Source organism: Entelurus aequoreus, linkage group LG03, assembly GCF_033978785.1.
Source record: "Entelurus aequoreus isolate RoL-2023_Sb linkage group LG03, RoL_Eaeq_v1.1, whole genome shotgun sequence".
Taxonomy (NCBI): Eukaryota; Metazoa; Chordata; class Actinopteri; order Syngnathiformes; family Syngnathidae; genus Entelurus; species Entelurus aequoreus.
The window spans coordinates 1845307-1859453 of record NC_084733.1 but is presented as its reverse complement, the minus strand read 5'-3'; the positions used below and the strand labels follow the sequence as shown (position 1 = coordinate 1859453).

The following is a 14147-nucleotide window of genomic DNA, read 5'->3' as shown; positions in this document are numbered from 1 at the left end:
TACATTCTAACTTCATGATTATTTGCAAAAAAAAGTTTCTCAGTGTGAACATGAAATATCTTGTCTTTTCAGTCTACTCCCTGACCACCTGAGGGCACCACAGACTGTGGATGCTTTTAAAAAAGGCTTAAAAACCCTTCTTTTAAAAAATTTCTTTTTTAAAAAAAAAATATATGCATACTAGTTTTAGCTATTTTGCTGTTGTAGTTTTTATTTTTTTTTAATTTTTAATATCTTTTTATTTATTTAATACACTGTAGCACTTTGAGGTTGTTTACTCAATGTAAAGTGCTTTTTACAAATAAAATCTATTATTATTATTATTATTATTCAATTGAATATAAGTTGAAAAGGATTTGTTGTATTCTCTTTTTATTTACCATTTACACAACCTGACAACTTCACTAGTGTTGGGGGTGTGTACACATAAACTAATTGACTTTAGAAGCTACAACTCTCCTTGCAGCGACTTCATCTTTGTGTTGTTAATAATTTGAGTACTCTCATAAAACACTTCGACAACATTAAAGTAGCGGAAAAACAAGTTGCTTCTACATTAAAACTATTATCATCTATATTTATCATTTATGACACCAAAAGACTTCCAAAGTTTGCGAGTAAATAGATGTGATCAAAATAGTATCGATCTCACAGATTCCCAGAACATTTTGAGAGATAATGAGCAAGCCAGTCCCGTGATCCGTGACAGATCCCTTCCCCATCAACAACAATGCTAATCAAGGAGACTGAGAGAGCCAACGACGACTACTTTGGGATCATTATGATCCAGATCTTTATATTTTTGAGCCCGAACACAAAGAGGATGAGCGTTTTGGAAGCTGAGCGATGGATGCGGTTTCATTGTGAGACTCTAGCATTAGCATCAATGCTAGGTGCTAAACATACAAACTAAGCATAATAAAACAAACACTTACTGTAATATTTCCACTCTCGCTGGGGAGTCGACCGACATAATCCTGATTAGATGAAGAATCAATCTCAATCCTCACAGAGCCACTTTTGGGGTCCATTTTGCCACATGGGGGGATGTGAAAGTAGACCGGCCGGTCGGTCCGTGGTCACATTTGTCGACTAGCAGCTGAGAAATGCATGAATTATAATCTACAATTGACTTTTAGCAAGTTTGAGACCAATCAGAAGCAGCCGTCAGCTTACAGTGTGTCAACAATAGCAGCGTAAGCTAGCTCTAGCAATGCAGCGCTAAAATAGTCCGTCTGCGTTAGCACTTATAATAACAATATCACTCATATATGGTTCATTTTCAGGTAAAGGTAGTATTGTTGGTGCTTTATGGATGTTTTTAGGGAGTATAATGAGAGGTTAGATCTTTATTTACCATTTAGAACACATAAAAGAAGCACATGTGTTCTTGTCTTACATAAGGATTGTCAATGATGTCTCTTTACAATTACTGCATATTTCCAGTAGTTTAGAAACATTGAACCTTTTTCAAATTCCGAAATGTTTGTTTTTAGAAACGTTGAACTTTTTAAAAAAATCTGAAATGTTTGTGTTTAGAAACATTGAACCTTTTTTAAATTCCGAAATGTTTGTGTTTAGAAACATTGAACCTTTCTCAAATTCCGAAATGTTTGTTTTTAGAAACGTTGAACTTTTTTAAAAAATCTGAAATGTTTGTGTTTAGAAACGTTGAACCTTTTTTAAATTCCGAAATGTTTGTGTTTAGAAATGTTTGACCTTTTTTAAATTCTGAAAGGTTTGTTTTTAGAAATGTTGAACCTTTTTTAAAGTCCGAAATGTTTGTGTTTAGAAATGTTGAACCTTTTTTAAAATTCTGAAAGGTTTGTTTTTAGAAACTTTGAACCTTTTTTAAAAAATCTGAAATGTTTATGTTTAGAAACATTGAACCTTTTTCAAATTCCGAAATGCTTGTTTTTAGAAACGTTGAACTTTTTTAAAAAATCTGAAATGTTTGTGTTTAGAAACATTGAACCTTTCTCAAATTCCGAAATGTTTGTTTTTAGAAACGTTGAACTTTTTAAAAAAATCTGAAATGTTTGTGTTTAGAAACATTGAACCTTTTTTAAATTCCGAAATGTTTGTGTTTAGAAATGTTTGACCTTTTTTAAATTTTGAAAGGTTTGTTTTTAGAAATGTTGAACCTTTTTTAAAGTCCGAAATGTTTGTGTTTAGAAATGTTGAACCTTTTTTTAAATTCTGAAAGGTTTGTTTTTAGAAACTTTGAACCTTTTTTAAAAAATCTGAAATGTTTATGTTTAGAAACATTGAACCTTTTTCAAATTCCGAAATGTTTGTTTTAGAAACGTTGAACTTTTTTAAAAAATCTGAAATGTTTGTGTTTAGAAACATTGAACCTTTTTTAAATTCCGAACAGTTTGTGTTTAGAAACATTGAACCTTTCTCAAATTCCGAAATGTTTGTTTTTAGAAACGTTGAACTTTTTAAAAAAATCTGAAATGTTTGTGTTTAGAAACGTTGAACCTTTTTTAAATTCCGAAATGTTTGTGTTTAGAAATGTTGAACCTTTTTTAAAGTCCGAAATGTTTGTGTTTAGAAATGTTGAACCTTTTTTAAATTCTGAAAAGTTTGTTTTTAGAAACTTTGAACCTTTTTTAAAAAATCTGAAATGTTTGTGTTTGGACACGTTGAACTTTTTTTTAAAATCTGCAATGTTTGTGTTTAGAAACGTTGAACCTGTTTCAAATTCCGAAATGTTTGTGTTTAGAAACGTTGAACCTTTTTTAAATTCCGAAATGTTTGTGTTTAGAAATGTTGAACCTTTTTTAAAGTCCGAAATGTTTGTGTTTAGAAATGTTGAACCTTTTTTAAATTCTGAAAAGTTTGTTTTTAGAAACTTTGAACCTTTTTAAAAAATCTGAAATGTTTGTGTTTGGACACGTTGAACTTTTTTTTAAAATCTGCAATGTTTGTGTTTAGAAACGTTGAACCTGTTTCAAATTCCGAAATGTTTGTGTTTAGAAACGTTGAACCTTTTTTAAATTCCGAAATGTTTGTGTTTAGAAATGTTGAACCTTTTTTAAAGTCCGAAATGTTTGTGTTTAGAAATGTTGAACCTTTTTTAAATTCTGAAAAGTTTGTTTTTAGAAACTTTGAACCTTTTTTAAAAAATCTGAAATGTTTGTGTTTGGACACGTTGAACTTTTTTTTAAAATCTGCAATGTTTGTGTTTAGAAACGTTGAACCTGTTTCAAATTCCGAAATGTTTGTGTTTAGAAACGTTGAACTTTTTTTAAATTCCGAAAGGTTTGTTTTTAGAAACGTTGAACCTTTTTTAATTGCCGAAAAGTTTGTGTTTAGAAACGTTGAATCTTTTTTAACTTCCGAAATGTTTGTGTTTAGAAATGTTGAGCCTTTTTCAAATTCCGAAATGTTTGTGTTTAGAAACGTTTTGAACTTTTTAAAAAAATCTGAAATGTTTGTGTTTAGAAACGTTGAACCTTTTTTAAAATTCCGAAAGGTTTGTGTTTAGAAACGTTGAACTTGTTTTTATTTCCAACATGTTCGTGTTTAGAAACGTTAAACTTTTTTTTTTTAAATGTTTGTTTGGGATCTGAGGACGTCGTTGTGGCTTGTGCAGCCCTTTGAGACACTCGTGATTTAGGGCTATATAAGTAAACTTTGATTGATTGATTGATTGATATAAAAAATACAACTTTCTATTATAAATGTGCGGAGATCATTTTTGAGAGAATGAATTGTTAGTTTGTGCACGAGCTGCTGTGTCATGTTTGTGTTCTACGTCTGGCAGCTGCGTCGCAAGTGTGTGTGTGTGTGTGTGTGTGTGTGTGTGTGTGTGTGTGTGTGTGTGTGTGTGTGTGTGTGTGTGTGTGTGTGTAGGAGCTTGGGGGGCTGGTGTTGGTAGTGGGGGGTCGGGACGGTCTTAAAAAAATCTCCCGCAGCCTCCGTCTGTGCGCAGCGTCCAGGCGGAGAGAACAATACTTCCTCACAGAAAGACAGATTGGCTGGCAGCTGCTTTGTTGAAAAGAAGCGAGCCAGACACACTTCTGACCCCTCCAGAAACACACACAACCCCCACAACACACACACACACACACACACACACACACACACACACACACACACACACACACACACACAACCCCCACAAAACACTCTCACTTTGGTCCTTCTTGTGGCCGTGAATACTCATCTCCAAACATCAGTTATTGACATACTTGCCAACCCTCACCATTTTCCCGGGAGACTCCCCAATTTCAGTGCCCCTCCCGAAAATCTCCCGGAGCCACCATTCTCACCAGTTTCCACCCGGACAACAATATTGCTACACCATCCTTCACTGGGCGCCGTTTCCGGCCGGACAATAATAACGGTTACACCTCGAAGTCAAGCGCGGGGAGTACGGTCAGGTTTAAACACTGATGACATCTATTGAACAAGACAAGAGGCAAAGAATTAAACAGAGACACAATTCAATTTGGACTCAATATTGAGGAGAGTGGCCTGTACACTGTACCCTTGTACAGTATCTCAGCACGCTCTGCCAAAAGATTGCACGGCTCCTTTTATTTTGGACCCTCCCCGGCCAAAAAGTTCACAGAAAAGGTCAGTTCAAAAAGAGTTCGTAAAATAGTTCAAAAAGAGGTCCATAAAAATAATTCAAAAAGAGTTTGTCTGGAAATTGGGCAGATCTTGCCATCGCTCCACTTTGAAGTCCTTGGGTTGGAACAATATCTTTCTGTTGATTACCATACATGAGAGAAAACATGGAACACCTTCATCTTGCTCCCACCCCCCACCCCCCGCCCCCGAAACCCCCCCCCCCCCCACACACACACACAGTGGAGTTTTACGAGCCTTACTCTTGGTAGGTTTCAAAGACAGATTTTGTCTTCGCACCGGGCCCTCAATGTAACACAAAGTTTTTGTGATAATTTACAAACAATTATTCTAACAAGTACGCTTGCACGTTCCAAAATTATCTGCCAATAGAACAAGAAAATTTGGCTTGTCAAGACTTTCCAAAACAAGTCAAATTAAAGCTGCAAGCAGCGATGGACGGGACCGACTTTGAAGCCTCATTAAATCCAAACCGGAGCAGTAAATAAAACTCTTTCATCAACTTTTAATCAGAAGAGTTCAATCTCTCTCCTGTGCTAGTTTGAAGCCGACACGACAAACGCGCTCAGAGGAGATAATGTTTGAAAAAAGGTGACTGTTTTTACACAACTTTTGTTTTGAAGGGGGAATTGCAAACTTCCTGTTGATTTTTGCTGGGGGTTGTCAGTGTATGAAATATAGGTCTAAGTGAGACCTACATAGAGGTTTTTGTTTCTACGACATTCCTACTGGGAGTTACAGGCAGTTGTGTCTGTGTTTTCTTCCTAGGGGGCGCTAGAGTGCAATTTTGAGTTTTGGGGTTTGGTTTTTTGATTAGATAGCAATTTTTGCCTGTCCTGATGTGTTTGTCCAATTTGGTGAGTTTTTAAGCATGTTAAGGGGGTCAAATTACAGCTCAAAGAGGCGGCGGTATAATAATAAAACACTAGAAATTCAATAGGGTCCTCTGTCCCAAAGGGACTAGGTCCCTAATTAAAGCTGCAAGCAGCGATGGACGGGACCGACTTTGAGGGCTCATAAAATCCAAACCGGAGCAGTAATTAAAACTCTTTCATCAACTTTTAATCAAAAGGGTTCAATCTCTCTCCTGTGCTAATTTGAAGCCGACACGACAAACGCGCTCAGAGGGGATAATGTTTGAAAAAAGGTGACTGTTTTTACACAACTTTTGTTTTGAAGGGGGAATTGCAAACTTCCTGTTGATTTTTGCTGGGGGTTATCAGTGCATGAAATATAGGTCTAAGTGAGACCTACATAGAGGTTTTTGTTTCTACGACATTCCTACTGGGAGTTACAGGCAGTTGTGTCTGTGTTTTCTTCCTAGGGGGCGCTAGAGCGCAATTTTGAGTTTTGGGGTTTGGTTTTTTGATTAGATCGCAATCTTCGCCAGTCCTGATGTGTGTGTCCAATTTGGTGAGTTTTGAAGCATGTTAAGGGGGTCAAATTACAGCTCAAAGAGGCGGCAATATAACAAAACGCCAGAAATACAATAGGGTCCTCTGTCCCAAAGGGACTCGGTCCCTAATTAGCTAACCTCAATGAACCCCAAAATAGCTTGAAATAAGTATAATCTCACTAACAACAAGTGCACTTTTCTTGATAGAAAAAAATAATATAAAACCATCAAGTCTCAGCAACAAGCTGTAATATCTTACTGAGATCATTTAGGACCAAAACCCTTAAAACAAGTAAAACACTCTAACATCAAATCTGCTTAGTGCGAAGAATTATCTTACCAGACAGAAAATAAGCAAATATCACCCTTATTTGACATATTTCATCTTACTTAGATTTCACTTTTTGCAGTGTAGAAATGATAAGAACTTGAATTTCAGTGAATCACAGCTATATAAATATGTATACACCCCCACCCCCGCAAGCGGGCCTTTTGAATATCTCCCTAATTCTGAGGTCTCAAGGTTGGCAAGTATGAGTATTGTCAGTACTCGCGGGTTCCGTCCTGGACTACGGTCTTAGAGTCCATGAGGGGTGTTTGCGTCCTCGTTTGGCAGCTAATTTGCATAACAATGCAGGAAGTGACGGATGGAGATGACGCATCCAACGCCGCTAAGCCGGGGTCGGACTCAAAGGAGGCTTTTGTGGGGGTTTACTTTAAAAGGGGTCACCTCTCATGTCTGCTCACAACAGTCCTGCTGCGACACACCCACTTTGTGAACTTACTCTCAGTCACCAATAAACCAATAATAGAATCCATTTCCTGCGACTTCCTGGGTGCGTCCTCCTAGATCAGGTCAATTGGCCAATGGGTGACCTCCGTGAGAACCTCAGATTAGTCATGTGACACACTTTGAGAACCTCCGCAGACGCCGTTGGTCTAATTTTGTTCTTCCCAAGTCTGTAACCACACCTGGGGAGAGGAAGTCTTGTTCTGCAAGTCCAGACCTACAGACCCAACAACACACTAACCCTGGACCAGGGGCACACATATCCCCAACCCCTACTTTCTTAGGGGCGATGGACGGCTGCAGAAGAGATGCAACTACCACCGGAGGCACGCGCCCCTTCTTCTCCCCTCTTGTTGCAAGTCTCGTGGTTTCTGTGTCGTAACATGTGTCTAAGTGTTTATCTAGTTTTTTTTCGTGACCCAGGAGCCTGGTCTCACATCGACTTATTTTCACTCATTCTCTCCTTTCCCCACCTTTTACGGGGTGCTGTGAGTGGCGACCTATCAGGGTTCCTGTTCTGTTATCCTGTACGGAGTATTTCTACTCTTGAACGGTGCTGAAAATGGAATGTCGTTGTACTTGCGCACTGACAATAAAGAGCTTCTTCTGTCTTCTAGGTGAGAGTTAAACTCAGGCACCAAACAAGCGGATGAAATCAAGTCTTCCGATTGACAACCCGTAAGGTGGCTCGGGTGCCCTGGAGGTCCGAGAGGGCGTAGGTCTGGATGAGTGAGACAGCTTCATGGGCCTGAGGGACCATCCGGAGGATGGGACAGGCCCGGGGCTGGATCTGGACTACCTCCACGTGGAAGGCGCTGAGCGGCCAGAAGGTCTGGGTGCCGCAAAAGATGCCGGGAATGTCGCGACTGTGGACTCCGGCGCCCTCAGCGACAGCACCAGCAGTCTGGATAGCAGCAGCGTTAGCTTCAGCAGCAGCTTCTCCGAGGAGGGCGGAGACAGTGAAGATGAACGTATCCAGGCCCCAAACAGTGACTCCCCCGCCGGGCTGGACCCGGTACCAAACCAATTGGTGGAAATATCCCCTAATATTCAGGCCGCCACAGACTGTCGCAGCAAAGTGGATTTCGCTCTGAAGCTGGGCTACTCTGAAGAACTGGTGCTGCTGGTGCTGCACAAACTGGGCCCGGCAGCACTCATCAACGATATCCTGGGAGAACTGGTCAAACTGGGGACCAAAGCTGATGTGGAGCAGCCTGGAGGTGGAGGTACACAGGCTCCTTCTTCCTCTCTGACATACTCCTCACCTTCAACGGACTCCTGCAGGCTGCTGTGCTCCTCCAAACAACTGGAGGACAAAGACAACCTTCGGCCCGTTGTGGTGGATGGGAGCAACGTGGCAATGAGGTAAGAAATTTAGAATTTACTTGAAAATGAACCAAGTCCATCACATACAACAGAACAGGACTTTAAAAGTCCCTGAGTTTGGAGTATCTGTTGAGGTGTTCAGCAGACATCTTTAGTCACTTTTAAAAATCTTAGGCCTGCAAGACTCCTAATCGGTTCAGTCAGGCGTTAGTTTTATATCAGAGTTGAAGACCAGCATGTGAGCACGTCAAAGACTAGTAAATGTTACTTTCATCTACACCTTTGTCCCTTCTTCTCTTTCAGTCATGGAAATAAGGAAGTCTTCTCCTGTCAAGGCATCCAACTGGCTGTTGATTGGTTTCTGGAACAAGGTCACCATGACATCACCGTTTTTGTCCCCGCCTGGAGGAAGGAGCAATCGCGTCCGGACGCTCTCATCACAGGTAACCACACACGGATCTTTCAGACAAATGTCAAGAGATTTATCCAAACAATTTTCACAGACCAGGAAGTCCTACGGCAACTGGAAAAGGACAAGATCCTGGTCTTCACGCCGTCTCGCCGCGTGCAAGGACGCCGGGTGGTCTGTTACGATGACCGCTTCATCGTCAAGCTGGCCTATGAGTCCGATGGCATCATCGTGTCCAATGACAACTATCGCGATCTGGCCAACGAGAAACCGGAGTGGAAGAAGTTCATCGACGAGCGGCTGCTAATGTACTCCTTTGTCAATGACAAGTAAGCAGCCCAACACAAGAAAAGAACCACAGTAGTCCCTCAGAACCCTAACACATCTTGGTCTGAACAACCTGTAAGAGGGTGAACACAACCAAAAGCCAAATAAGTCAGAAAATCCACTTAGAGGGACCAACAGGTTTTCCTTTAGGTTGAATTCCAAATTGGTCACCTAGTCGTTTACGTTCTGATGGTCTGATGTGCTAAAGTATTTTATGCCCTTGTAAGACTCCCAAAGGAGGGTGAATGATTTTATTAATCTTCTTGATCTACCGAATGTGTATTTAGATTCATGCCCCCAGATGACCCACTTGGACGCTATGGCCCCAGCTTGGAGAACTTTCTCAGGAAGAGACCCATTATTCCAGAACACAGGAAGCAGCCATGTCCTTACGGTAAAAAATATGGATTCCTGTAGAGTCAAGAAATGTTCATCCAGTACTAAGTGCACTAATCTGTTCCTTTCTTAGGCAAGAAGTGTACGTATGGCCACAAGTGCAAGTTCTACCACCCTGAACGGGGCAGCCAGCCTCAGCGTTCTGTAGCGGACGAGCTCCGTGCCAGCGCCAGAATATCCTCAGCGGTGTCTAAAGGCCAGATGGAAGACACCCTGATGGCCAAGAACCTAACGCCAGGCCAGGCAGAGGATCTGTCTGAGTCCTGCCGGGTAAGCCTAAAGAAACAGTTCAGCCCTCGGAGTTCCCTCACAGATCTCCTGGACGACCAGCTTCGAGTGCAGTCCAAAGTAGAAGCATGCAGGGGAAGCACTAGCTGTAGTAGAAGCATCTTTGGGCAACCCTTGGAAGGGAAGCCTTCTTTCTCAGGCAACATGGATAGACGGGAATACCATCTAGCGTCTGATGGTGGATTCAGTGGATCCACAAGGCCGAGAACTACTGAAAGTTACTATCGATCCGAGTCTCCAGTGTTGGGCTACAGCTCCCTGGTGAAGGCCTCTTCTATCATCAGACTCCCTGCTCCAGAGAGTCCAGAGCGCATCTTCCCAGCTGATCTTCGAGCACGGTATCTTCCCTCTGACTGCAGGAGTGACGGCAATGTCAGCTGTGAAACCTTCTCTCCTGACCCTGTGTTCGACGACAGGCCTACATGCCACCATCACCACCGCCAACTCTGCCTTCCCCACACCCCTCATCGCTGCTCCAACCAGTACGTCCGACCTGTTGGTCGTAGTCCTCCGGGTCTGAGCCAGCACACCGGTAGAAGAAGACCAGATTTTGACGCGGACAAACCTCCCTCACGTAGTCCACTACATCCCTTCCAATCTGCATCTGCTCCCATTTTACCCACCCATTTTCAGCATTCGTTGCTGAGCCAACATCCAGGTGACCGTTTTAGTCCTACGCTACGTCCACTTCAAACAGCCAGCACTCAGGGATCCCTTCTGGGCTGTGATCTGACAAGTTCTCTTTGGCAAGAAGATCGGCTACAGGAATCCAGAATGTACGAAAGGTCCGCTTTTCTTCCCAGGCGGAATTATTCCGAGCTACGACAACAGCAACATCATCAAGTGAACTGGGACCAGCACTACCAGCAGCCCCCAAGACCTTGTTATGATCTGTTTCCCCTCCAGAACCTTCCTGATGTTCCTGAGAACGTCTGGTCTTCTCCTTGGAGCAGACATTCCTCACTGCCGCACATCGCGGCGAAACCGCCCCTCCCGTCCGCCATCCTGCAACGTGAGCCCTCCTTTATGGGTCAGTACCAGGACCGAAGGCAGAGGGTGTTTCTTAACCTCTGCGGCATCTTCCCAGCCGACTTGGTGAGGACGGTGATGACTCGGAACCCTCACCTGATGGACGCTCAGGAGCTTGCCGCTGCCATATTGATGGAGAAAGCACAGGCGAGTTCTTGAATGCTCTTTGTAAGGATCCAGGTCGTGTCTGAAGGCCTGAGACCAGATGAGCAACATCCGACTGAAGACTCCAAGGTGCCTTCGGGTGGTTCCACACTTGGTCCCTTATTTGTGCACACGAGAACACTGCGCACGATTAAAACTGGATTTGGTTCGGTTGAAGCCCGACTGTAGGGAAGGGATTCATGTGGTCTTATACCTGAGTGGATCTCGCCAGAGGAAGAGAGGGGTTTGATCTTTTTGTCCCATTTGAAGTGCTTCAACACTTTACTGCCATCTGGCGGCTACAGCGGATAGTGCGCCCGCCCCCAGCCGCCTCGAACGGTGCCACATGAACCCCCTTCCTACCGCGATCCGGGTTCACGGTGCCTTGCCTTGGCCACTCTAGTGCCTAATGAAGTGGATTAGAAAGAGAAGTGACTCCTCTTTGAAATCGCAATGTGAACCCAAAAAGAAGAATCAGTTTTTCAGGTCAGCCGGGTCCCTTTTTGGTCTGCTTTTAGGCCTGGGTCTGTTTTGTTTGTAAAAGGTGGAAGCGTCCTTCCAAGTGTTTCCTGTCAAAGTACATCCCCAAACTGACGTACCGGTCCAAAAATATGCTACTTCAGCACTTAAGACCGGAGTGTTTGGGGGTGGTGACGAGGCTTTCAAGGGTAACGGTGCATTCGAAAATATATCTATTTATTTCTTGTATTTTAAGTTATTTATATTCATATGATTTAGGCACTTTTTCCGTTCTTTTTTTTTTGGCAATCATATCAGGGTATTTAAGACGTGCGTGAAGCCTACCTCTGACCTTTTCCAGCTTCTTGACAACATAATCTTCTTTTTCATCCCAAAGTGAAGACAGTCGGTGCCAAAAGAAAAACTCCCGACTTCGGACTTCATTTCCTGGGACTTGCATCATCGTTTGTTTAATGACATCATTGTTCAGTGATGAGGGTTATTTTGCATCTTTTAAAAGCTTTTAAGTTGAACATGAACACATACATTTTAAACAAATGTAAATAATATTTTTAAAAAAATAGGTAGTCCAACAAAAATTAAATACAAAATAAACCTCAGTCCAGAATGTATTTTTTAAAATATTAAATAATGACATTTGGTCTATACTTAATTATTTTTAAAGGCCTATTTAAAAAAACACTATTTTTACTTTAAAACGGTCATTGCTCAAAAAACACCAACAACTTTGGACAGATCTGAAATGGATGTAGTGGCTCCATCTAGTGGCACGCCAAAGAATCTCTTGATTTTTCCTATATTCAAACACAGTGTTACTGTTCAAACTGTGTGTAATGTTACAGTGGCCAAAAATACTAAATATACTGGTAAAAAAAAAAAAAAAAAAAAAAAAAAAAAATTGCATTGTGTTTAATGCATACTTAGGCCTAGTACGCTACTGTGTTGCAATGTTGCACATTATGGTGCTACTTGGGGAGACACCTTTTTTTCTTAGGTGCTACTCGGAGAAAAAGGTGTGACAACCGCTGACCTGCAGATTTAAGTGTTGAAAGTTAAACACAATATATGATTTATTTATTTTGAACACTTTCAGTCTGTTTGGAGTTTGTTGACCTACTTAGGGAGTCAATGACTTAACATGTTTTAGGGGAAATGTTGCAAATGTTGTGCTTTTGCGAGGTTTTCCGTGGGCGAAAGAAAAGGGCATAAAATATTGAGAAAAATAAAAATGATGTCAACAGATGAATCTGAAGTTGATCCATGAATATTTAAGTGTGGAAGGAAATAATAATAATAATAATAATAATATATTGCTTATTTTTTAACACTTTAATGACTGAGACCCTTTTGGGACCTTTAACGGTCGCTAAAGGGTGAGGAGCCCTAATGCTTTCATTTTTCAGTGGAAAAAGATCCGATATACGGTACAACATACCCTATTTTCCGGACCATAAAGCGCACCGCTATATAAGCCACACCCACAACATTTTTTAGAAAAAAACAGTTTTCCATATATTAGCCGCACCGGACAATAAGTGGCAGATATATACCTTGTGAAATGACTTATTTACACAGACATATTCTATAAATGTTTATTTACATGCCTTAATTGTTTCCAAATGAAGCCATGTAGTATCTGTTAGTCTATGAAATAACATGTTTTTTTTTTTTGTTTTTTTTTCCCATTTAGAGGAATATTACCGTATCTTCCAGACTAGAAAGCATACTGGTATGTAAGCCGCACCCACTAAATTTCAGAAGGAATTTTTATCCCATTTATTAGCCACACCGGACTATAAGTGGCAGATATATAACTTGTGAAATGACTTATTTACACAGACATATTCTGTAAATGTTTATTTACATACCTTAATTTTTTCCAAACAAAGCCATGTAGCATCTGTTAGTCTACAAAATAACATTTTTTTCCCTCCCATTTAGTGGAATATTACCGTATTTTCCAGACTACAAAGCATACTGGTATGTAAGCCGCACCCACTAAATTTCAGAAGGAATTTTTATCCCATATATTAGCCACACTGCAGATATATACCTTGTGAAATGACTTATTTACATAATTAAGGTATGTAAATAAACATTTACAGAATATTTCTATGTCAATAAGTCATTTCACAAGGTATATATCTGCGGTGTGGCTAATAAATGGGATAAAAATTCCTTCTGAAATTCAGTGGGTGCGGCTTACATACCAGTATGCTTTGTAGTCTGGAAAACACGGTAATATTCCACTAAATGGGGAAAAAAAATTAAAAATGTTATTTTGTAGACTAACAGATACTACATGTGTAAATAAACATTTACAGAATATTTCTCTTTCCAAACGAAGCCATGTAGTATCTGTTAGTCTACGAAATAACATGTTTGTTTTTCCCCCCATTTACTGGAATATTACCGTATTTTCCAGACTACAACGCATACTGGTATGTAAGCCGCACCCACTAAATTTCAGAAGGAATTTTTATCCCATTTACTAGCCACACTGGACTATAAGTCGCAGATATATAACTTGTGAAATGACTTATTTACACAGACATATTCTGTAAATGTTTATTTACATACCTTAATTGTTTCCAAACGAAGCCATGTAGCATCTGTTAGTCTACAAAATAACATGTTTTTTCCCCCATTTAGTGGAATATTACCGTATTTTCCAGACTACAAAGCATACTGGTATGTAAACCGCACCCACTAAATTTCAGAAGGAATTTTTATCCCATATATTAACCGCACCAGACTATAAGCCGCAGATATATACCTTGACATATTCCGTAAATGTTTTTTTACATACCTTAATTGTTTCCAAACGAAGCCATGTAGTATCTGTTAGTCTGCAAAATAACATTATATTTTTTTTCCCATTTAGTGGAATATTACCGTATTTTCCAGACTACAAAACATACTGGTATGTAAGCCGCACCCACTAAATTTCAGAAGGAATT

General features: G+C 40.7%; 1 protein-coding gene across 1 annotated transcript; it reads left to right on the top strand.

Annotated features, from left to right (window-relative positions):
- Positions 1–7530: 7530 nt before the first annotated feature.
- Positions 7531–10788, top strand: LOC133645131 (probable ribonuclease ZC3H12C). The gene is made up of 5 exons (XM_062039967.1): positions 7531–8153; positions 8418–8557; positions 8618–8852; positions 9138–9244; positions 9320–10788. The coding sequence occupies exons 1-5, from the start codon at positions 7531–7533 to the stop codon at positions 10720–10722; spliced, it is 2508 nt and encodes an 835-aa protein (XP_061895951.1). The 3' UTR covers positions 10723–10788.
- The last annotated feature ends 3359 nt before the right edge of the window (positions 10789–14147 follow it).